General features: G+C 45.4%; 1 protein-coding gene across 1 annotated transcript; it reads left to right on the top strand.

Moving 5' to 3' along the window:
- The first annotated feature begins 882 nt into the window (after nucleotides 1-882).
- LOC121595469 (protein gustavus) lies at nucleotides 883-26,087 on the top strand. Its single transcript, XM_041919485.1, has 3 exons — nucleotides 883-2,131; nucleotides 21,374-22,287; nucleotides 22,390-26,087. The coding sequence occupies exons 1-3, from the start codon at nucleotides 2,112-2,114 to the stop codon at nucleotides 22,527-22,529; spliced, it is 1,074 nt and encodes a 357-aa protein (XP_041775419.1). The 5' UTR covers nucleotides 883-2,111; the 3' UTR covers nucleotides 22,530-26,087.

Genomic DNA, 26,087 nt, shown 5'->3' with positions numbered 1-26,087 from the left:
GAAATACAATTCGTTCTGTAATTAAGGTATTACCCGAACTGAATAAAATAAACTAATAATAATTACACTAAAACACACAATCAAAAGTGTGATAGGAAGTCATTGTAACAGACAAACGTTTAGAATGTACAGGCGATCGTGAACAGCATTTACCTATGATCGAGGTTTAAGTAAGTGAGGCGTAAAATGTCGAACCTTTTAACCTCCGATACTTTCTAGTTTATACAGTTTTAAAATATCATTGGATGCTCAACCTACAATATTTAACTCGACCGGTTAACATATAAGTTAACCACGTACACGTCTTGGTTTTAAATCTCGATTGTACCAAGAAGCCAGTTTTTTTGGACAGGAAACCCAATGCAGCAGAGACTTAGGCTAAACTAGAGTATAAGCAACAATAGTGTTGCAGTGATAATTATGAAGTCTTTGTTCTTGAATGGTTCAGGACATAAATTGAGATTTTATGTTATAGTTTGGAAAAGTTAGTGCTAAAATCGAATAGTAACATTTCTTCTCACTCACACCTTGTGCCATCTCTTTTTACCGTCTAACATTAAAGTTCTCTCTCATGGTAGGAGTATGTTGGAGAAGTACAATACTCACCTGTACGTAGCTTTGTTGCCGAACTCACTCGCTAGTGCAGTTTGCCAACGGAAATGAGAGTAAAAATGTAACATTCTCTCGCGTTGATTTTTCTCCCGCAATCGACGATCTCTTTTCGTTGCGATGGGTGTAGTTGGAGTGAGCGAGCAAAACGTGGACCGAGAGACAGAGAGCCTTGACTTGTTCTCACCATTTTACCACGAATCGTATGCTCACTCTCACGGCCCATCTGTTCATTTCGTTCCAAGACTCTTCTCAGCCGTTCCGTTCATTCACTTGAATTTAGTACGCGAAGCAAGCTGCCGGTCGCCGATCGAAGTTCCCTTGGCCGTTTCGCACGAAAAATCCCCATTGGTTCCTTCGTTTCGCGTCATTCGTTTCCATTCGTTAGGCATTTTGTTTTTCGCGAAACAATAAGCAAAGCAGAACGTGTGTTGTACCCATTTGTTAGTGTGCTAGTTTTTCTCGTACTTCTCGTGTCCTGCTGCTGTCAACGTTAAGCGAAACAGCGCTTCGCATCGATCTCAACCCGATCTCCCGAGCAGGAAAAGGCTTCAGTTTTAAACGTAACCGAATAAAAAAAATAATATCGGACTGCCGAGCGCACGTGTACGCGTTATCGGTCGTTGTTCGTACGTGCATTTAAAGTGTTATTTGGTGCATGTGTGTATCGTCGTGCATGCCTGGGAAAATATGTGTCTTTGCAAAGTTACGGTGAAACGGAAGGGCTTCGAAAAGCCAGATAAAGCGACATCAAGCCATTAGTGGAGAAATATAATAAATATTAAAAAATGGTACCCATTACTAACAATTGCTCGCCATCTTTTTCAACCACAAGGAAGAAGAGTTGTAACGCGTGAAAATACAAAAAAGGCTACGTAGTGAAGGAGCTAAGCATACTAGAACAAAGTCGACGAACCAACAAAATTAGATGCGCTCGAGGCGTATGTGTGTGTATGTGTGTAGAGTGATCATCTTTCCATTGGTGCTAATTAAGTAGGCTCCGTTGTTGCTATCGGTGTGTTTTTGCGGTTTTGTTTCACATCGTTGAAAGCAAAACGCTTTGTTGTCACGTGTTGTGTGCAAAACCGAATACTTAGAAGGAAAATATAGTACAAAAATCCTTATTTCGTTCAATCGTATAGAGTACGACTAGGGTCGCATTTTATCAAAAACACAAGCGTTCAAAAAGCGAAGCAAACAGTGTGATAAATCTCCAGTGTAAACGTAATTCTACGTCATACGATACGAAAACGAATCGAATGCAGCGCAAAAGTAAACCGTCATTTCCATTCTATCTAAGGTAGTGGAAATAGTGAGCAAAGTATTTGGCTGCACCAAGCTCCAGCACCAACAAGGCCATCAGCAGTATTGTAACAAAGCTTGGATATCTTAGTCCACCATCTTCCGGGATAAAGATTGTCATCGTTATTCCGGGATAGCTACATCAAGCGAAAGCGTGGAAAAGAAGCGAGAGCAAGACAACAGACCCAAAAGACAGCTAAATGGAAGTAGCACGAAAAAGGTAATTGTTTGCATCCAATTGGTTGTATGACAATAATGGTATGAATTGAAAAACTGACTGGAGTCCTAATGCAATATACTCATACGAAAGGTTGTTGTATTGGTTGAATCAGAATGGTAGCGTCACAGCGCCGTTGATTAGAGACTAGCGACGAATAGATAAACAAAATGAAAGGTGTCGAGCAAAAGGAAGCAAAAGGAAAATGGCTCAATTTGAGCTGTGGCCCTGTTTGAAACTTCGAATGGCACACATACCCATCACGAAACTAGTAGTTGTTGGCCGAATTGTCTGATATGATTGTCACAGATAGGACGAAGCCCATTTCGGGGCAACGATCGGATTGTGATGATCGATCGTTCAGGCATTCTGAGCGTAGTTTTGTTTAATTTCCCTGATTACGGCCTAGCCTTGTTTGCTATGCTGGTGATAAAGAGAAATAATGTCAAACAAACCAGAACAAACCAAATTCACCTTGGCGGCTAGAGCGTTCATTGTGAACAAGGGTACAGACTTGCGCTTTCGTTGCGTTCTAGCTTCTGCTATCATTCCCATTGATAAGCACCAGAACCATTATCAGCGTCGTTCTGGGAAGTTGGACGTCACAGGTATGTGCTGGCTTGGCTGGGCAAAACATGCTTGAACGCTGTGCTGGTGTGAGAATCTATAAGATGGTGCAATGGCGGAGGAATGCGGTTGTTGGTCCGGGGTGGTGTTTATCATTTGCTTTTCCCACACTAGTCACGCGTTTGCTGGGAAAATTACAGAATAGCAAGTAAGCTAACGCCACAACATGCGAATCGATTGATCGCCAAACTGTAGTGAGGTATTCATAATTGCCGATGAGACTTCAATGCGTTACACATTTGTAAAATTTGCTTTGTTAGCTCTGTATTGATGGAAATGTATAGTAAAGTAACCAATCCTTTCCGATGAAAAAGCTTTTCAGAATTTCCGTTTTGGTGAACTTTGTGTTTGGTTATGCTAAGGATGCGATTGCACAATCGTCTGTCCCTCAAATTAGAACACGTACGTAGTACTAAATATTAGAAAAAGGTTGTTGTATGATTGTTGAAACTGTTTTAAGCGCTTCCATCCCTTTGCGCTATGCTCACTATCAGGGGTACCGATAAGCCCACTGACACGACTCAGCGAAACCCCTCAAGTGTAAATATGACAGCTGGTAATGGTGTCGTACAAATCGCCCTTTGCTGCCGGCTTCTCTTCGGTCGACCGAGCCGTGCAGGCCTCGGTTAATGTTGCCGCTACTCCATTCGATGACAACACAGGGAAGTCACCACCAACAATGAAACGAAACTGATGCATGCGTTGCTACAAACAGGGATCAAACGGGAAAACATACTGAAGGGTACACGACACGCAATGAGCAACTGGATCAGGGTAACGATAAAATGCTGCCATACGTAGTTTAGTGGCGCGGCGCTGATGGCTGCTGTAGTTGAACGTCCCATCGCACCCGTTGAGTCGAAAAGGATATTTTTTATGCGTCATACTCAAAAAACGAGTTTCCAGATTTGCCTCACATGACATGCATGGTATGTGATGTTTTCAAACTAAACTGCATGCACTCCCAACAGAGCGCGTGTGTTTACCCTCTGTCCCGATCGTAAATCGGACAATGGCCTTTGCACGTACGGCATATGTATGTCCCTTGAAGTGAAAGGCAAGTCAAGCTATCCGGACTGCAGACCGAACGAGCAAAAGGATTAGCTAATTAGAGGGTCGTAAAACCGTACGAATGCATATACACTCATGCAAAGCGTTTGCATTATGAGTAATGCTGAACTTATCGTGTGTTGGCAAACATGTGCCAAGTGCTTCTACCCGTTAGCCTGTATACCGTCACCGTTTGGCTCCGTCTGGAAGCGAGACAGTTGCAAACTGCCGGAAAGTGTCATAGTTCCTTCTTGGAAGCAGCATCAGCAGCTATATCGCAGCGCCGCCGTAAACCATGATTTCCAAGGGTGTGGGGTTTCCCGGCACACTCATCGTACACGAATAGTTTTAGCGATCAGACTGATAATTTGGGTTCGCGATCAATTCTATTTTCATTTCCGGAAACTGTTTTAAAATATCACATTCGCCATCATTTAATTTCCGAGGAAAATTCTCTTAATTCTGTCTGGTTCGTCTGTTCGGCTGTTTGGCTCGACCCGGGGAAAAAACAAGCACGACATGCCATGAGTCACACGCCAGCGCAATCATGAACTGTTTTTTTGCAATGCGCGCCCTCCATGAGTAGTGCACCAAAGTGTGCAACCATTTGCAAACATAACATATATCTACGGCCATAAGGAGTAGGAGAGACCCCGATAGGTTGACGCTGCTATAGTAAGTGAATTGGGTCCAAGTATCGCGACAACTGACGCGTATCCCGAATTCATCGATGCAAGGCTTGGGGTTGGGCGAAACCAACGTCTTTCAGCTGCTCGGCGGACAGAGCCACGTGCTTTTCGCGCTTTCTTGAGTTCGGATGTGTTGCGGATATATGAGTGTTGCAGTGTGAGATGCAGTTCGCCGGGAGAGGAAGGAGGTAGGGCTACGTTTACTACGCGAGTTTATGATTTTTCGCGCACGATCGATGGACAAAGAAATTTATTTTGAAACTGTGAAACCCAGCAGACTGCGTGGTGGAGACGATAGCAGCAGTAGCGGTAGCCGACAGCCAACTGCAGTCATGCGCAGGAACTGACCACCCAACCAAATGAAATCAAATCCAACAAATCCACCCAGGCATAGTACTCGGTGTAGCAAAGCAGATTTCCTTATATATCCTATCTCGCTCAGGTGCTAGCAGTGCTTACTGCCATGTCTCCACCGTGAAATGGCGCGGATTTCGCTCAAATCATTCAAGTGTGTGAAGCTTTTCGGTACGCGAATTTCAATTGCCAGCGCCTAGTACTGGCTGGCTGGCGAGTGTTGAAAGGGAAATATTGCACCCCGTTTCGGTCGTCCGGATTTGTTTGGCGGTAGTGGAGCATCTTTTTCAACAGCAGTACATTTTTACGCATCCCACCTTTTTCGACCGACGTTGCTCCGCAGCAGCAGAGGCCTTATCGTTGGTTTCAGTCGGGCATAAACGCAAATGCGTGAGTCGAAAGCAAAACGCATGTGAAGAAAAACAAAACAGCTTTCCAATAAAAAGTCGCATCTCTCCAATGCAACGGATGAATGGATGGGTGAACGCTAGGTCTGGGTACATCGAGATATCGCAATAAGATCGAGGTGATTGACTCTTACACATTGGCAGACGGGTGGGTGGGTAAGTGCATCATATTGTGGCGAGAATTAGGGAAGATCTACCCCAATCAAGTGCGCCGAACGAGCGATAACACAAAGACAACAACTAAAACTGCTATGTTCAGGCGCCCGCATGCGTCAGGCATACCTCTGCCATGGGTTCACCGTGCGTTATACATAGCACTCTGCACTGAGCCGAGTAAGTTCCGGCTTTAACCGGAGTGTATGAGCTCATCTCCCACGGGGCAATGAACGAATATAGCACCAGAACTGAACCCCCGCATGTAGTTATGATGGCGGTGGCATTAACGAACGAGAACGAGAAGAGTTTACACCATGTGGGAGGGCGTCGTTCTGTGTAGCTCTTCAATTTAATCCATCCGGGTGTGGAGTATTCTCGTGCTGTGCGTTAATTTCTTACATTGACGTCTGCAAGCTACGGATCGCGGTGGTAGTGCAGGGAGATGCTCATGTAAATATGCTGCCACGTGGTTTAGCGAGTTTTCCTATTCCCACGTGAGCTTCGGTTATTACGCTTCAAACCGCCTCTCCGAGAACACACAGAAACCGGCTGTGGTAAAGAACCTGTCTCAACCTTGTCCGTGCATTGCCAGCACCCTTGGATCGTAAAAGTCCAAATGCACTACACTGTGTGGTGGTGGCATGTGTAGAGAAGATCGCTGTGTTGGTGGTAAAGACACTACTTTGCTTCTAAATTTGGAAATCATCTTTTTCCTGTGTGTGCACAGTGCACACGCATGGGAGGCACCTATTATCCGCTATCCTCGTTCGGTCGACATTTAAAATGATTCTGCGTTACGTGGGTCTTCCAGGAGACAGACGCCCTTTACGCTGGAGATTCTGAGCCACGTGTAACACATTATAACTGCTTGTGGTCTGGCCAAGGTCGCTGCAGGCAAAAATTTACTGAATGAGAGAGTGACGTAGCGATGGTGAGCACGTGACGTAATATCTGCTCAAATCCGTTCAATACAATGAATAAAGTGTGAAGATAATTATTCGCCGCAAGACGGATCATTCTAAGAGATTGTAAATGGTCGATTTTGTTTGCCATCTTTTTGTTTAACCCTGACGTTGTCTTTTCGATATATTCCACTCGTTTGTCAAACAAGCTTGATTATATCTCGCGCTTCGTCATATCGCAACCCTCGGTCAGTTCATCGCAAAGGCCGCCTCTCTCGTGCTGCTGAATGGAGCTTGGAAATGGATTCATCTTACTAAGCGATTCAAGGTGATCAAGTACGACTGCCGCAACGACCACCGCAGACGACGGACTATTCTTCTTAGTTGGTCATTGTCTGTCTGTGACGTTTTTGTCGCGTTGGTTTCGTGTGTGGTTTCCATCCAACACAAAAAAAACTCTTTTGTCGAAAACATCAGGGTCACCTTAAGCTGCTCCTCGAGGCTATTGTGGTGTTGCAGCTGCTGAGGGGATGCCGATAATTATCCATCGCATCACTTCCGTGCGAGTGGTTTTGAGTGTTTGAATCAAACTATTCGATATATATCAATTTAAGTGTTGTTTATACCGTTCATGCAACTGTCCGATAGATTGATTGAAATTATAACGCTTAAAACAGCCAATTCGATTAATAAATCTCCTACCTTCGCACCACGAACTAAAAGTGCGCTTCCAATGGCCGGTTCAGGGTAAAGGTTTGCTGCCAGTCTCATGCCATTTCACCCCAAACTGGATGCAACTAGCAGAAACCGTATGTACACGGTTCGTGCGGCTGGGAAGGAAGTGATATAGGTTTCACAATTGAACAAAAGTTTCCAATGAATAATTTGAGATAATGTGTGATTATCGTATTTTCAGACGTCGAAACGCAACCAGCAGATCCATCCTCCCCCCTTTCGTTTGCTTGCCACCGTTCGCTTTAGACGTATGATGGAGTCGGTGTGCGTTGGTGTGTGGTGTTCCGGACTTATGATGCTACCGCGTGTTTGTCGATGCGCGCACTACCCTGCGGGTTTGCGGGTTCGGTAGCTCCGGCGTGGTAAATGGTATCGAAAATAATATGCGTTACACATGTTGCCTCTTTTGATGCCATTTTTGATGGTTTTTGCACTCGCACCCAACCCAACGCACTCGCGCCTCTCTCCCGCTTGCTTCTGCGCAAGGGCTGCGGCGGTGTGGTATCAGTTGGTTCGGGTGGGTTGGTTCGATCCCCTCGGCTGGGTTCAACCCGGGTGGGTTTGTGGTAGTTTGTCGAAATCGACCTCCGTCTACATTGGGAATGATACGGAAGACGGTCACGATCACGATCACGATCGCTAGAACGGAACCGATTCGTGCCAGTGAGAAAAGGTGAGTCCCCGGTAAAAGTTGTGCGAACTTGGTTCCAAAGCGGACAGATGCAGCCGTCTTCTCCAGCCCAAGGTTCGCCAGTTCTTTTGCCACCGTCGCAGGAGCATTGTTGTGAAGGGGGGAGGTGTGGGGAGAAGTTTTGTTGTTTCGGTCTTTTGACTATAGAGTTTTGTGTTTTTTTGCTTGTTGAAATCCAGCGAGGGAAACGTTCTAAATGGTGTTCCAGCTCGTGAACTCCGAGGAGAACGGTCCTGCGCACTGGTGAGTTTGAATTTTGGATGTTAGTATACCGTGTCCGTGTTGGGGGGCTTTTTGTTTTGTTGTAGTTGTTGCTTTGTTGCCACTAGTGATGATGCTGCCGCCCTTCAGCTGCTGTGCGCGTTGCCTTCCGATGCGAGCGAGAGAGCGCGTCAGTGTTCCGTACCGTCTCAGTTCACTAGCATGGAGCGAAATCTGAATCACACTGAACGCAAAACACACATACACACATATTTACACACATGTTGAAAAGATGATACAGGCTGGTAAGCTGCAGCCTCAGGAGGGAGTTTGCGCCATTCACGTACACATTGCACACTGAGAGACCCGAATAGTAGCGAGACAGCTCAATTCCGTCAGTGTAGGGCCTAGGCCGTGTATACCAGGAACAGTAGCCGCGCATGGTTTAGCTACCAGAGTTGTGTAGAGTCGGAAAGGAGGAAGATCAAGTCATCTACGATCTTCTCCCCGAAGTTGGCCATGGCTGGCATGGAAAATAGTAAAGGCTCGGTGTTCAGTTCACGTTTCACTGCATTGAAAACAATATACATAAAACCGTAAGAGCGGCTCGGAGTATGGTGCCCCTGTGCTGCCGGTGGTGGTAGTGTGTGCATGCTTCGGATCGATTGATCTCTCGAATGGATTTGTATGCTACGACAACCGGCTCTTGTTTTTCACCGCTCTGCCGGAACCGGAGACAGACCATAGCGCTATAGTGTGGCCGTGTAGAGACGTGCCAGCCTCTCAGTCGTGTCGAAATGCGCAGCGACCAAAGCAACGAACAGCAGCAACGCGTATGATGCTCGTATGTCCGTCCTGGTCAGCTGGTCATCGGGAATTGAGCTCACGGCATCCGTCGCGTCGTGTGTTGTGTTTTGTATAGCGCACTAACTCTAATTCGCGAAGATGGGTTGCTGGTGTGCGCCAGGTGCTTCCTATCATCCTCTAAAGTATTGGTTGCTTCGCTGTCCGAGTTTTGAGCAATACGGAGTAAGCCGAGCATACTCCTACGAAAGGGAAATTTATAAGCATTGGGATACGGAGGTTTACTACACCTCTTTTTACGAAACATCAACGTTTAGGCTAAAAATTGTATTTCTGTTCCTGAGTGCTAATGGCAGGTAAGGGCAGTGATGATCGCACAGCTCTGTTCTTGTTTGTAGATCTCACGAATGTTGAAGGTTACATGAGCGGCTTGATCTTTTCAATTTTAGCATTTTAAGTAGAAGGGAGAGGGCAAAAGAAAATATACACTCTCGACCTGTCCTCCACAGATCATCTCGTGCGTCTTGAAATAAAATTTTACCAACTCCAGTAGTTTACCAGATGAAGATCTGCAAACGTGTCGTTGAAGAATCTACAAAGGAAGAAGTGTGAAATATTTAAAACGCATTCAAATGGAAATGACGTGATCGCTTGCCATGCTACCGGCAGATAGTTGAATAAACATGGGTGACTTAGCGGTGGCAACAATCTGCTATACAGACACTCCGAAGGGTCAATCGTAATAGGTCCAGACATATTTATTTGTACTGTCTGTGCGACTATGTCTTAGTGTGGGTTCAGCGATGGTCACCAGAAATTATATTATCTATGATCTAATAATTAATATCAGCGTGTAAGTGTGTGTTTATTAAACAGAAATCTCTGTTTTTTAATATTTGTTGTTTTGAAGTAATACACTTAAAATTGATATGCAATTAGGGAAGTTTTGATGCGTTATGCTCAAGATTAGCGTACATTCGTTCTTGTCCAGCTCATGCTTGAAGCCGACTACTTGCAGACAGTACTTGAACAGAAAAGTTCAATGGACTTGAATGGCCGGCAAAGCCGCAAGATCAAACCAGCTGTGCGTTCCTCTCAGAACTGTGGGTTCGTTTGAACTTCCTTGTATGTGTGTATGTTTGTATACGTATACACACGAAGGAAATGCCACGTTTCGTTTGCGGCAAGATGCAGCTTCCGCTTGGAAAACGAACTAAAATTAGCTTTTTCCTCTCGATGCTTGATTTGTTTGCCTTTACGCGCAAATCATTAGTCCGCGCTCTCTTTGCTTGCGTGACGGGTCTGATGCATCTCGCTATACGCACTCGAAATGATCTGACATTTACACGGAGTCGGCACAGCGTCGTGATGGTGATCGTCGAATTTTCCCTCATGGCTATGAGTAGCTAGCTGCGGGAAGGAGGTGGCATCACGCATCTGGTTTCATTAACATTCCTTCGCATGGTTACGTTGTGGGCCGTTCCACGACCCGTCCTCGTGTTACTGCAGGTGACATTTTTCGGGGACTTATGGGACATTTGTGACAAACATAAGCACGTGGCTGACTTCCGTATTTTTCATCTTCAGCGCCAGCATTGAGCATATGGATAGTATTTTCCGATATTGGAAGTGTTTAACGTAAGTAAATGGAAGACTTTAATCTAAACCGGTTGGGTCGTGTGGTGGACCATTTCGGATATTCCCTATCAGAAATGACGACTGTTATTGAGTTATTTTTCCCTAACGCGCTGTCCTTGGAATGCAAAGAATGCAAATGGGGTTCGGGGTTTGCTCACAAAAGTGTCATCTTGTGTGTTGTTTGGACGGTGGTATGTGTCGCGAGGACAGTAGACCCTTCCTATCGCATATTCTAGGTACCCGACAGTTGGAGTGGAGCGGAGCGGGCACTCTCTGCGCTTCTGGTTGAAAAAGTAGCAGCATTGGTGTGGAAGTCGACCGACCTGCATGACCGAGTAAACAGTTCAGCTGCGTTTGACAATGGATTTCCGTCGGTTTCGCTTGGCCGTTTTTACATAGCGAAGCGGCACGGCTCCGCGGTCAGCTAGCCAAGCGACGGTGCTAAGCGATGCGATCAGTTGGAAAACGCGTTCTCCACGGTTTGAGCGCGGTTTTGATGCTGCCGTTGCTTACCGTGCTACTGCTGCGTGTGTATTAGTGCGCACCTTTTTTGCGTCAATTCGTGGCATGGTCCGGGCGACTAAGACCGCTTGGAAACCGATACCAGACAAACGGAAAGACGATCTTAGCAACAGTAGCGGTCAGCTGAACAGCCATTCAGTTGTGTTGTCTATTCACGCTACGAACTGCTGATGAAAAATCGATTTGTCGCCAGTGCAACGACTCGACAAAGCCAATCAAGGAAACGGTCGTCGATGGTGAAGAGATTCGAACCGTGCATACGAAATGAAGTGGTGCTAGTATCCACCAAACGCGCCGTTGGGCGGTACGGTTGGTTCGTTCTTTCGTTTTTTTCGGTTGCACACATCGCTGCATATCTTTATCGCTTCGCCAAGCACGTTCGTTATTTCGCGCACACATCAACAACGCGCGCCTTAGGGTCCACGCGGTAGCATACCTTCGATTGGACGGTTCTTCCTGTTTAAAGAACACACTATAAAACTTTTAACTTGATGAACGCCGCAATCTTTGTGTGTCCAGCGAGACACCGGCGACACCAATCGATAAAAGCACGTGTATTATGGGTAGCGTCAAACAGGACAACCGGTACTAGACAAACTTTGGACTGTCATTTTGGTTTAAGAGTTGCTGTAGCCTTGCTCACCAGAAACACACCCATTCGGACCGTCCACTCAATTGGCCGACGTCCAACCACGGACGACCTTAAACACTCATTAATGTCAATGTGGGATGATAAGGGCGAGTGTTGCGAATAGCTGCACTGGTGTTGGTAAAGCATCGGTCAATTAATTCAATAAATCATAAACAAATGCGGGACGAGAGACGAAGCGGATCATAACCATTTAACAAGGCCGCGCCACTCTGGTTCAGCTGTACGAATAAGACGACAGACAGACGACGATCGCATGGTCAGTTGTGTGTACAGTTGACAGAGTCCCTTCGTTGTGGATGTGATCTCGTTTATTAGTTGACATGGTTTATACGTTGAGTGTGATGGCGGGTGGTGACTAAATATTGTCCTCTAAAATAGTCTCATCATCACCCGCTTTCGTACTGCTCGTCAACGTCCTCCGTGTCCCTCATATGGAGCGGTAGAATGATCTGCACAACGTGCAGTTACTATACAACGTTCCTTGACCTCTCTCGCTTCTAGGCCATGGTGCTATGCATGAGCAAACGTATGTGTACAGGCTTGGTGTGTGCGTGATGTGTACATTCGTACGTCATCACATTTCAGTCGCTTTTGTGTATCGATCGAAGTAAGGGGTCTTCCTCCTTAGCGAAGGTTAATGCAAGCAAACACGAGGGGGATGTCCTTTAGAGGTTGTTGTCTCGCCTCGACCCGAACAGCGAGACACCCACGAACATTTCTTTTGCAATGGTTGCAATCGGACGTATCGATTACACAAACAATAATATAATTTTTAGGAAGTAACAAATATATAGTATCCGTTCAACGCGTTTGGTCGATCCCCGGCCTTATTGTGCATGGCGGATTGTGTAAATTTATAAGGGCATCAGTGACCTTCGTTTTTTTTTTTTTTTAATAAATGTGGTACAGGGCGCCAGCTGAGTGAAAACGGTATACTAAAACGTAAAGTCATACGCTGCTCGGAGGTATCAATAATGTATGCTACTAAAACCCGCATCCGTGTGGCACCAGTAGATATCCAATTGTTTCTTATGTTTTAACTAGTAATAATAGGTTCAAATTAAACTTTTGCTGTGAAAAAAGTCAGTTGAATTATGCTGGTTACTAAATTATTTAAATTTGCCTTTGCTCCCTTTCTTGTTGCTTGCACTATGGGTTATGGTGTTGTAGTTGTAGCAGATTGTCACAGTCTTACAGATAACCCACACAAGGATGAAAAATATATCCTGGGCAACAAATATGCTGTTCGGTAATGAAAGCGGAGACAAATTTACGTTGCTGCGCGTTGAATCTCCAAACAAGGATCTGTTGCCACCTTCGCGATCGTGGATGTCGCGACAAATGATAGTCGCCGTCGTAAGAAGTTGTCTGTGTCATTTTATCTGTGCCTACTGCTGTCGGCTGTAAATGGTGTAGCAAATAATAGAAATAATGATGCTGACCCTGGCCACATTCACATTAGTGCGCGATCATATGGACCGAAGAGGGGATTTCTCCTATTGAATAATCACAGCCGGAGATTTGCATGTGTCTTTGGGTTATGCTACCTTTCGGAAAGAATGAGACGAAACGGCTTAATACTTGAAACCCCTACGTGGGTGTTTCCTATAGGCCCACGCACGTCGCACGTGTTGGCTTGTTTCCCACTGTTTGGTTTGCAAGCGTTTGTTTCATTCTAGTATCATTTTATCAATGTTCACTCCACCGTTCCAAAGCAAAATGATATTAGCGTGCCGTGTGCGGGAAACGGATCTGCATGCGGCGTAAACGCCTTTTCCCACAACGCACTTGTATATTTGTTGTAAAGTACCAATAGACAATGACAAGGTGTATGCACGTGTGGAGCCAAGGTCCAAACCAGCGCGTATGTAAAAACGTGTCACAACGCACAAGGAAAGAAACACCGCACACTGAAGAGATAACGCATAATTGCACAAATGTACCACTCCATATACCCGCTTGGGTGATATTTATCTAAAGAGGTTGTACAAAAAAAAAGCGCAAATAGCTTAACGCAAATGGCAAACAGGGAAGTTGCACAGGCAGCTGTGTGAGGATTTGCTTTTCGTGCCGTTGTAATATGGATTTACATAAAGCAAAAGAGCGTTAAATTGCTGCTAATTGTGTAGTGCTGGTGGGTCTCATCGTGTAAGACGCATGCTGATCGCAAAGTCGAAGGACAACACCGCGCGCGCTTTCAGGTTCCGAACGGGGAAGCAAATAATCATCAAACGATGGTAAACGTTTACACACAGACAGACAGTATATACTAGTACCAATACTAAGCATTCGTTACACACCTGTTGGGGGTACCAGTCGTCACTTGACAGAAGAAAAAAAATGCGTCATGATTATCTGGGGGTCTATGGGGGTGTTCAGGGTTTAAAAGGTGTCAGCTACAGTGTGAGCATCATAATCTCAGGGGCACCAAAACAGGTTCAAAATTTGGGCACCGTTTGCCCAAGAAATCCGCTAAACTCGCGCGAACAACGAAGAACACACACTCGCACACACAGAAACACATGCGCAACCGTGTCATCATACTTCGTGATGTCACAAGGATGAAGATCCCATGTGCGTGAGTACCACTCGCCGTCGCACGCAGCAGCTTTGGAGCAGTTTGTTTGATTTGCATTTAGCTTTGTTCCTCCTCCACCATTCGTCGCTGGAGCTTCAATGTCGGCCGGACGGTGGTGGTGACCATGTTCTTCAACCTCACACACTGAATGAAGTTCAGGCATTGCGCCGCGCGGTGGTGTTACAGAGTAGGACCGCGCGCCATTTAGCGAAGCCATGAATTGATAGGCAAATGTCAATATCTGTAGCAATAGTCTAGCGAACTCTGTCAGCGGACAAAAATGGATTTGCCTACCCATTCCTACGTACGTTTTGCCAGTCGCCTCGACGATGCGTTGCGTACCACGCGCCGCCATCTACGATTGCGTTAGTATCTATGGCTAAAGCAGCTGGCTGGTTACGATTGCGTGGTTTGCTCAGCCGAAATACACACACACACACAGACCAGTCCGTCCCATACGTTTGGTCGCTAGTGGAGTTTTGATCATCAAGGTCGTCTCATTATGCTCAATCTGCATAAATTTTTTAATGGTCATTGTTTTCGGTAAAAGGTCAATCGCTTGCTGCCCACTCCTTCTTCCCTACCCGGGCAGCGCGCGTGTTCGCAGCGAACTTTGAGCATACACAGCCGCACGACGCAGCACACGTTTGCACGTACGAGGCCATCTTAATGGCGCACGGCACGCACCGATACTTTGCCCCCGACACACACTGGTACGTAGTGGTAGGCGCGTGAACTGGTAGTGTGCCAGCCAGGGATAAAGCGTGCAGTCAATTCGAATGATATGACGGCCACCGAAAAACCTGCCATCGTGCATCGAGGATAGGCCATGCATGGTTCTCTTGGTTGGTTGGCTGGGGTACGCAGCTAGGACGATGTCATATTGCGACCACTGCTGCACGATCAACCGGTCCTTGCTCGAATGGCTTTGTACGGGTTGCAACCTCAGCCGCGCGCGTACGAGATCATTGTGCAACGATTGCGATATAGACGAATGTTAATGCGCGCGCACGCAGAATAAGACGTTTTGTTTTACTACAAATTACCGTGATATCGAGCACACATGTGTGTTTTTCATCATTCGTGGTCGTTGGACTATTTTCATAACGTAAATTTCTATTTCAAGGTAATGTTTGTTGTTCCACCCAACACTCAAGAATATTTTTATACGATAAATTGTTTGTTTTATTTACATTTATACTGCAACAAAGCACTCGACTTGTAACACACCCCTCAACCCGCTGCATCCACACCGCGCAAGATTTTAGCGAGTTTGAGTGTAAAACCTGAGTGAAAGAATTAGATGTGTAACGAACGATACATTGCCACTGTACCACGCACAGTTATCGATGTCAGCAGCACAGCAGCACGCGCAACGACAGTGGCGTTGGTTTGCGAGTGCCGGCTGCATTATGTAAAGCTGCAAAAATGCGAAATCTAGCCGCGGTATTGGACTGGGTGCACCTCCTCCCTGTGTCAGGCTCCGCAGGGCGAATGGAGTGCACATAGGACGGGTGGAAAGCATGTCATGGTGCGCAGCATAACTGGCGGCATGGCTTTTTTTAAAGACGTACGCATGTATTTTTTCTCTTCTTTTCATTGAACGGCGCCACTGGCACACCACCGCCACTTCGCAACATAAATGCGCGCACAAACACTTCTGTGTTGGAGGTTTCCACTCCCAAATACAGTTCCCAGCACACACCGAATGGTGTGCTGGTTTATGCCATGATTTTGTCGTATTGAAGGTTAACGCGTGTGTGCCGTCTCTTTCATTCGGCGGCTGCTGTGGCCGCGCCGTGTGCGGCTTTTGCATTTCAATCATAATGTTCGGACCTTACATAACCGTCTACTGCCCCAGTCGCACGGACAAACCTTCGCGAACGACGAATTACTTCCCAAGGTCTGCAACAAAACGCAGCACTCAGCAGCGGGTCTAAGAGCAGACAGCATTGAACAATCGATCTTTGTCGCCGGTCGAGTATGCTTTAGAATCGTGCCTTTTTTGTGTGTGTGCTCTTGCCCGATTGAAATACATCATTAGAATTTATATAAGTTAGCTGCTGAAATTTGCTGCTCTAAAGACGTATCAGTTGGTGTGTAAGAATACCATTTATGCATCCATTCGGTCTGCGTGTGTCCAGTCAGCCAGTCTTGCCTTGTCATCTAGAAATGAATAATGAAATGATTCATTTTTCGTGCGATCTGTTTTGCATCTGGTTCTCGGTCTTAGTCATTATCATCAATGCGGTGAATTGAATCAATTTACCATATGCCGTTCGGATGTTTTACAAGCTAGTAGTTAGATCACTGACATCAGACAGACTGTGTAAAAACAAGCCCACACTGTGTGTTAATCACAGTGTGTGCATTTGCTGTACCCTCCCAGCAGTTCCTCGGAAACAGGATGTCCCAGATCACTCGAATCGTGTTCCTTCTCAGACTGGTGATCGACGGATGTGGTCAATGAATACGATCGCACGATCGTATATGTGTAATGCATATTTTTAGTAGCAGCTTTTTGCTCTCTTTATTTAAACATGTATCCTACAGCAAAAGATCCTTTTTGGACTTTTTCTCAGGCCGCTGGATCACGTTGCGGAGGTAGGGTGTTGGTAAACTGATTCCAGTTCGTAGCCTACAACCAAAAACCTTTGGTCAAAGTGTCACATTACCAGTGTCTGCGGAGGCCCAGACCTTTAGCTAAAGTAGAACGATGTTGACTATTTCTTGTATAAAATGACACCGAACCATCTTTTAAAAATGTTTTCAAGTGCTTCTACTGCCTCTTCTGTACGCTTCGAACAATACCACATCCGTCGTGGCTGGCGGAAGTTATAGGTTAGCTCGTTCGAAAGGATCGCCTCGAATAACGGGCGAAAGCCAATATGAAAAGCGATCATATTTAAAACACATTTATCACGTATGCTATGATCGATTTTCGAAACTCTTTCGCAACTTGATCGTGTTGCTACAAGCAGCTACGCTTTCTTCAATGAACCGTAGGGCCGCCGTGGCAAACAGTCTAGAGAGGTAAGACGCATTTTTGATCCAATATCAGTCCACTCACGCCTTCCTTCGGTGCAATGTTGTTTGCAATGATATTTATGTGTTTGCTGGTTAGTACGGTACGTACAGCATTTAATGCAATGGGTGGATGTTTTCCACTAGTTTGTAAAATTTGTTACCCTGTTTTTATTGCCCTTGTACGTTGTGTACCGTTTGCGTGTGTATGTATAGTGCGCGATGGTTAGGGCTTAGAACGAACCAACCAGTTGACTTGTTGTACCACTACCTTTTTTATTTGCCTTCACTCTTTTTTTATAACGGCTGCAGGTAATTATGATCGAGGGAAATGACTAACAAACGCAGCTGTGTCGGACCAGACCGCGTATTGGCTGTGGGGAAAGAAGGGAAACCTACCGCTCCTTTTGCGTACTGAATTATGACAAATTGATACAACGCAACGGAGTTTATTTTTTGCATTTCATAAGATTTTAAAGCGACAGCTCACCAGCAGCAATAGCTTAGTTTGCGTGCCGTTGGGTTGTGAGTTGTGAGAGGTATATTTGTCAAACGGTGAAAAACCAACTCCAATTTGACCTCCAAGACAGTAAGAAACTTTTCCTAAGAAGGAATCAAACTTTTCGAAACGCTGTTTGTGAGTGGCATCGACAATACATGCTTCAAATAGCTCCCATTGATAAGTAACGATTTCATGGTGCAGAAGTACACAAAAGTTATCGATCGAAATTTAAGAACAGCGTTAGAAATTCAACATTCAAGAAGAACTTTTCCTGGAACTATGTGCAGCATCCCATTTTAGCATTGCGTTCTGGGAACGAGAACGTTGAACGCGAGAGAAAACGGCAACGCGGAAGGGCTAAAATGGAATGGATATTGCGCAAATGTACAATTGTGATCGATGATGCACATAAAGGGTAGTTTAAAGCGGCGAAAAGAGATGCAGGCAGCATTTAGAGCAGGATGGCTGTGGCAGCAAGGACTGCTGTGGAACGGTGTGCTGAGCATGGGACACAAATAAAGCGAGCGAACGCGCCAGTATACCGTGCTGCTGGTATATAGGGAAGCTCTCCCCTCGGTAAAGCTGCTGTGAGTTGTGGAACAAGGAACGAATCAAGCATCATAGGAACAGGAACTGCGCATGATCCGTGTATATCCTGTTCGTGTTAGGTTTTTTTTGGTTTGTTTCGGAGGGATCGTTAGTAAATGCAATGAAAGTATTTACACTGACTGGGGATGGTGGATGCTGCTGCCCTAACATAATATTCCCGTGTCGTCTGCCTTCTCTGTGTGGGAAATCGACCGATGGCGGTAGCAAACGGTGTTCACAAACGCACGCAGAGCAGAGATGCTGCTGCTGCTGCTGCTGCTCGTGCTGCTATTTGATGCTATTGCTGGTAGAGCTCGCTCCGCAGAAGAAAGAGAGTACATAAGAAATGTGCTGGGGCTGTACTCGAAATGTGATTTCTCTCCCTTTTATCTTGCTGTTTGACATTTAATCGATATGATTCTATTGTACAATTTCCCTTTGGCGTAGCTTTGAGCGTATGTATATATGTATACATATACTTCTATATAGATGTGTGTACGTGTATTTGTTGTTGTTGTGCTGCTGCGCATTCTTCGTCGACATCGCCATTTGTGTAGATCCCTAGAGATGTATGTGCGTTTTAATTCATGCATAAGTTATCTCCAGTTTTAGCTGGATGGGCGGGAAAGAACACAAGTTTACCAAGGTTTGCCTTTAATTTATAGCTCTTTAAGCTTTCGGTCTCGGACTGCAAAACCGCACGTAAAACAATCGAAACGATGAAGATCGAGTCAGGACAGATACGCCAGCATCAGAACGACTCGTCCGAATCTCTTCTACCTACTCCTCTGTGTGTTTGACGATGAAGAGCAAAAGAGAGCGAGAGAGATGAGTGTGTGGTGAAAATGATGAGATTCATGCTTTTATATTGCATGGAATCGCACACATCCTCTCTGATAAACCGAAAGCTAGCGACGTGACACTTATACCCGCAAGTAGCAACCTCCACCAGGCTCCGCATCAAACGACAGGAAATTGCTAATGATTTTGACATTTAGTCGCCATTGCCGCAATGGATGCAATCGATGCAATGATAGCAATGTGCTAAAGAACGAGTCCGAATGCGTTATCCGATCGTTTTCTTAGCATAAAAGCAAGCGTCAACACACCATACAACATACACACGCACACCATCACGCTCAAACTCACACACACGCAGCATGTTTGATTGGGTGTGCTGCGGTATGTGTGTCTGATGTTACGTATCGTAAAAGATATGTAGTTGAGCCGTTTGAGTGACAAGTGGTAAATTCAATTTAAAATTGCTTTGGCATTTTATACAAAGAAGGAGACGCTTAAATTAGAGAGCACACACTCACTCTACCAAGCACAGTCGCGACAAACTGTGTGGTAAGGTCCATGTAGCTTCATAATGATTTGCTGGCGCAAATGGGTTGCAGTTTTAATTAAATTAAGCGTGGATAACCAACACAACAGGATTCATATATTTTAAAACAATATTAAATAGATTCATATTCGACATTATACGAAGCTGTTGTGTGAGGAGGGAGGGAAGGTTGATGCGTAGCTGTGAAAAGATAGTCGGAATTTCTGTATGAGAGCTTCAACACATTTGCTATATTCATCAAGCCGAACCAACAGTAGTTGGCGAAAAGCAGCTGCCACCTTTCGGCAATTCCGTTCCTTTACTGTGCCCTTTTACTTGGCCTTTATTTTGTCTTTCTTTTTGCTGGATCGATTTACCAGCACAGCTCAGCAGACGACACCTGCAGCAGCAGCAGCGGTTGTTACAAAGAGGCTATAAAAAATAATCCTTTGAACACTTATTTTCACCTGCTTGTGTTTGGCAAGCTCTGTGCAAAGTTTTCGTATTCTGTTTTGTGTTACTTTAAAACAGTCTAGCATTGGATAATTCGCTTTGTGGCAGCGCTTTATATCGGAAGAGTCGGTATTTGTGGGAACGATACTACAAGTGGCAGCCGTCAGTCCTGCTATTCTAATGGAAAAAAATTACACTCCGAATCGTAAAAATACAGAAGAAAAAAAAAACACATAAACTTAATTGAAAAAAGAGCAAGGTAAATGTAAACCATGCAACAACATGTCCTCGACATCTTTCACTTTGTTCCCTTCGAATCACTGGTTGTTTACGTTCTGGGTGTAATGCGAATGCTTTCTACTTAAAAATACGCACAGTTTTTACTACGCACTGAACAGATACGTTTGCTGACTGACACTCCAAGGGGCTTTTGCTGAAGCTGGGCGGCTTGTGCAATGGTCCTGGAAACGTTGGATGTGTTTGATTAACCTTGACGTAAATTTTCCTTTTTTGGAATCTGACTGCCGCTTTCGTTGAATGAAGTGAGTGCTCTTTTTCGGGGTTGTGATTGTTTTCGTAAGGAGGGCAAAAATACGGAACGTGTTTGTTTCTGGGTCGTTCGGCTTACACGGCATGTTTACAATTCACCAGCAGTCCGGCTGGCATTCCGTCAATGGAATATGGTGCACCGAGAGAGTAGACAGACCAGCAGCAATCTGAGGAACTGTATATCGTCCCTGAAAGAGATGTGGGTGGGTGAGTAGTGAGCAAAACGAAGGTGCTGGACGATTATTTTTGGACCGTTTTGTCGCAAAACGGGATCACAGCACTGGCCACACACACACACACACACACACACACACACACACACACACACACACACACACACACACACACACACACACACACACACACACACACACACACACACACACACACACACCACACACAACACACACACACCACACACACACACACACACACACACACACACACACACACACACACACACACACACACACACACACACACACACATACACACACACACACACACACACACACACACACACACACACACACACACACACAATACTGGCTTTGTTCGTCCTGGAGAAAGGAACAGCATCGTCCAAAGACGGTGACACAGAATTTGGTGGGCTTACGATATTTTTAATCAAATCGTTCGAAGGTATTTCCGTAAAGAGAATGGTTCGCTCCAACAAATGTTTCATTTAATTTACGCGGCATAGAAAGATACATATTGCATACCCTACGGCTGTAATGAGCATAGCAGATGAATGTGAGAACTAACAGAAGACTTTATTCTTTTCTCACCTTTACAGATACAAATCTAGCCGGGGTCCGGTGTTAAGGTCAAGCGAACGTCGCCGTCCACAGAGTATATCGTCATCCACCCCTGCACTACTGCCGCGCGTGGTCCTGAACCGCATCGATCCGAGAGACTGCGAGCAGCGCATTCGCGTGTCGTACAAGGTTGCCATCCGTAGCACCAGAAGCAGTCGCACAAACAACACCAGCAGCAGTCACAGTGGCATGAATATGGGCCAAAAAATCAGTGGCAGCGTCAAAACGGTCAGCCGCGATCAGCCGTCCCCGTTCATTCCGAAGATTCCCCGCGAACTGGCCGCTCACTTCCAGCGCCCCGCTCGGCTGGACGTCCTGCTCGATATGCCGCCGGCACCCCGAGAAACGCAGCTCAAATATTCCTGGAACTCGGAGGACCGATCGCTAAACGTGTTCGTCAAGGAGGATGACAAAATGACCTTCCACCGACATCCGGTGGCACAAAGCACAGACTGCATACGGGGCAAGGTGGGCTTCACCAAGGGCTTGCACGTGTGGGAGGTGTTCTGGTCGACACGGCAGCGCGGAACGCACGCAGTGATCGGAGTGGCGACTGCGGAAGCACCCCTGCACTCCGTAGGTTATCAAAGCTTAGTCGGCCTGAACGAGCACAGCTGGGGCTGGGACCTGGGACGCAATAAACTGTTCCACAACTCCAAGTCCTGCCCGGGCGTCACCTATCCTGCGATACTGAAGTCGGAGGAAACGTTTCTGGTGCCGGACAAGTTCCTCGTCGCACTCGACATGGACGAGGGTACGCTCAGCTTTATCGTCGATGGCCAGTATTTGGGTGTGGCGTTCAAGGGACTGAAGGGGCGTAAACTTTACCCGATCGTATCGGCCGTCTGGGGGCACTGTGAAATAACGATGAAATATATTGGCGGCTTGGACCGTAAGTACAATCACCATCAACGCACCACCGCGTTTGCTGCAATGGAAGGAGCAATGACAATAGTAATAATAATACTAACACGTGTCTTTCCTCCTATTTTAGCCGAACCGCTACCACTAATGGATCTCTGCAGGCGCGTCATCCGCCAGAGAATCGGCCGGACGTATCTAGAGGAACGTATACCAAACCTAGCCCTGCCGCAATCGATGAAAACCTATCTATTGTACCGGGATCGAAGATAATAAAACGTCCGACAAGCGGTTGCAGACATGCTATAGGAGAAGGGAAGGGGCTTCGATGAATCTAACAAGGGCGAAACACCATCATCACCATGGAAAACGACAGCAAACATAATACACACACACACACACACACACACCTCCACGAAAAATGTTCAACCGAATCCATCAACAGAGCAACCACACAACATCCTCCCGGTGACGACAGCAGCGATGCATGCGTCCGTCATGAAGTGTAGTGCTTCGCCGTGTGGAGGTATTCTTCTTGTATTCTGATTTTGGCTTCGTCTTCATCAATCGCCGATAATGCGCTAACGCATCATCCTCCAGTAATGTGCCAGCCAGCGATCGAGTTTTTTCGTTTGTTAGTTTTGTTTTGCTTTACGGTTTCTCGTCTATCGCCAGCCATTTGCGTGCAAGTTATGTGCACTGTTAGAAACAATAGTGTGTGTAGATGGTGATAAAGAACACAAGCTCACAATCTCGGGTCTTGGGTCTCTGTAGCTATTGCGATTTAGAAGGATAGTAGCTCTAACTACTACCATCTCACTCAGACAATGGGAAACAGAGGTCGAGCTCGAAATCGAAATCCTAATTTTACGATCATAACACCGACCAAGGCAGCACGGCTATTAAGTATAGATTAATAATTGTGTCCACTGCCTATCCCGGCGAAGATTACGATAGCTTACTATTACACTTAATTTTATTGGACTAATTTTTATGGACATTTTAGGACGTGGTAAAATATTAAATTTGCGCTGCATTAGACAAGCATAGCACATGAGTCAGAAAAAAACAACAATCAGCTCGAAGTCTTGACCTGAAAGCATCGTGATTATTTGCTGGTACGATCCGTGTAGTAGACCGTATAGTTTTGATTTATTTCACAATCCTGTACTACTTTGTGATAAAGAAAATAGTGTAACAACATTCAAAAGTATAAAAGTATATGAAGTCGTTGCGTGTGCATGTGGTATGACAGAACATTTCCCGGCACGAAGTAAAAGAACCCTTGTGCAAGAAGGATCAATTGATATTTGGTACTGCTAGCTGCCTGGGAGGGTTTTGAAAACACAACCACATTTGCATTCATGTTTGTATGTGTGTGTATGTGTGTGTTGTGTATTCCTAGTAGTGTTCCGGAATACGATCGCCATGGGATTCGCGAGAAACCAGTTCAGTCAGCGGACACTCTCAGCAAGCAGGGTGTGATTATAAGCAATAATTACTGATAAACAGACTGGTGGAGGGAGTGTAGAGTGTAAAGCCAGGAGAGGGGATCAACGACGGCTACGGGATGTGGTGACCGCCTTTCGCACAAAACTCTTACCACAACCCTGGTAACAGCACAACCTCTCATTATACATTTATATACCTAGTAACTACACACAAACAAACAAACAAACAAACAAACAACCATTCTGAGCGCAGAGACCACTCCACGAGCCTCTTCCATTGGACGTCTCTTTTTTGGGATGACACAACAAATAGTGGCATAATTGATCGAAACGAGATGCAATAAGTTTTCTATTCTGCCTGTCCGTTCATGTCGTTTCAACGCGTGAGAGCGAACGAAACGAGCGCCTACGGAACGGAAAATAGAATGAGACACTATTGAAACTACGGTTAACGATAACACACACGAAACCTTAGCATAAAAGCAAAATGTGCGGTACAGTAAACAAGGAAAAAGGGGAAAGACTCATGAACCGCGGCCGGTACTTGGTCTCGAGGAAGGACGAGAAAAAGCACGCAGAACTGCTGTATATTTGAGAGGGCTGTTTTGTCTTTGGCAGGGTGCATTTTGTCGCAAGCTTTTTGTAAGATATGCTCCAAATGATATGGTGAGCAGAGCTGTAACGGACAAAGGCAAACACGCAGCGCTCTCTGGCGCTTTGTTTTTCGAAGGGATTGGCGCTTCCAACACCGACACGATTCACCCTGGTGGACTCAATGACAACCACGACGACGCCGATGACGATGACGATGACGATCACCATACCCAACCACCACCAATTCATGATATGATGGACTTCCGGGTGTCAGATGGCGCTTCTCCTTTGACATAGTGGCCCGCTCTACTTCCAATTAGTTCTTTTTTGTTTTGTTTTGTTTTTTTTCTTTTTTGGTTGTATGTACTACGACGCAAGTTGTAAACACTAGACATACGCCGAACCTCACCCCCTTCCTCACTATCCTTACCTCTCTCCTCAAGGTAGACAATTTTTAAATCTAATTCTCCTTTGCATGATGTGTGTGTGCAACAACAAAGCTCGATGTGTACATGTTTTAGAGTTTAATTTTGTTTTTTGTTTTAACTTTTTCATCCGCAAAAAAATAATACGCGGATGCGGACGTCGCGCTCAAAATTCTAATCCCACGCTTTTGCTTCCAATGTTCTCCATCTCTAGCACTCCTTTTGGTCAACTTTTTCATATTTCTATTCATTCAGCGCGCCCTTTTTTTCGAACGAAGGATCAAACGAATGAATCCATTGAAAAATACACATCCCTACACACACACACACACACACCCTAGGACACTGAAACAAATGCCCCTCTTCACCCCCCCCCCCCTTAAAACGGACTAGAAATCATGGCGGTAAAGAGTATCGATAAACTGTGTTCTGTTTTTATAAGCTTTTTTTTAACAAGAAAACAAAAAAATATGTAAAATAGTTTTTTTTAGTAAAAAAAGAAGAAAGATAAACGATATTGTGAAACACGTGCTTGATTGAGATATAAACAGTGCGCACGCGTGCGCGACGTGTGATCGAGAGCCAGAATATAGCAAGCTAGCGCGAAGGAACGAATGGGTTAAAGCAAAGTTAAAGCGATATAAGGCAGCAAGGGCAAACATCCTTAACACAATGGCAATGATAGGCGACGAGTGCATGATAGCGGACGGAGACGAATTATGCACGTTAGGGCTAAGTATGCATGAGGCTGCGTGATTGTGACACTACTGTGTGTGTTCGTACGGGAAGTTTGGGATGTTTGGGATGCGAGATTATGATGATACTATACTGCCTACGTATGAATGGGAACGAGCAAACGGAATTAACGCCGAGTAAAAGAGAGAAAGAGAGAACGTATGTGCGGGTATGTGTGTGTGTGTGTGTGTGTGTGTGAGAGAGAGAGAGAGAGAGAGAGAGAGAGAGAGAGATAGAGAGAGAAAGAGAACGATCGATTGCGGGAATTGCGTATGAATGTGCTAGGACAAGGCAACGAAAATAGACAAGAAAATATCGTTCCGCCAACACGTGTGCGGAGGAGACTAAAGTATATATAATATAGAGCAAAATGTGAGGAAAATTAAGCAAGAGTTTAGAGAAAGCAACAACATCAACAAAAAAAAACAACAACAAAATCACACAGATAGCTTGACCGAGCAAACCGCTTCGTCGAGTAAGATTAGGTCGAAGTAAGAGAGTGCAAGTGAATGAAGAGAAAGCATTATAAGAGCGCGCCCTTCCGTTAGTGTGTGTGCATTTAACGAGTGAATGACTCCCGATGATGATTCCTCTTGTTTAATAAATCTACTGGACTGACAATGTGA

The sequence above is a fragment of the Anopheles merus genome, chromosome 3R (genome assembly GCF_017562075.2).
Source record: "Anopheles merus strain MAF chromosome 3R, AmerM5.1, whole genome shotgun sequence".
Taxonomy (NCBI): Eukaryota; Metazoa; Arthropoda; class Insecta; order Diptera; family Culicidae; genus Anopheles; species Anopheles merus.
This window is presented reverse-complemented; position numbering and strand designations above follow the sequence as displayed.

Excerpts from the sequence above, each read along its gene's own strand:
- LOC121595469 (XM_041919485.1), top strand. The coding sequence starts at position 2,112 with ATGGAAGTAGCACGAAAAAG. Across the intron at positions 2,132-21,373 it reads ATGGAAGTAGCACGAAAAAG|ATACAAATCTAGCCGGGGTC; the intron begins GTAATTGTTTGC and ends TCACCTTTACAG. Across the intron at positions 22,288-22,389 it reads ATATATTGGCGGCTTGGACC|CCGAACCGCTACCACTAATG; the intron begins GTAAGTACAATC and ends CTCCTATTTTAG.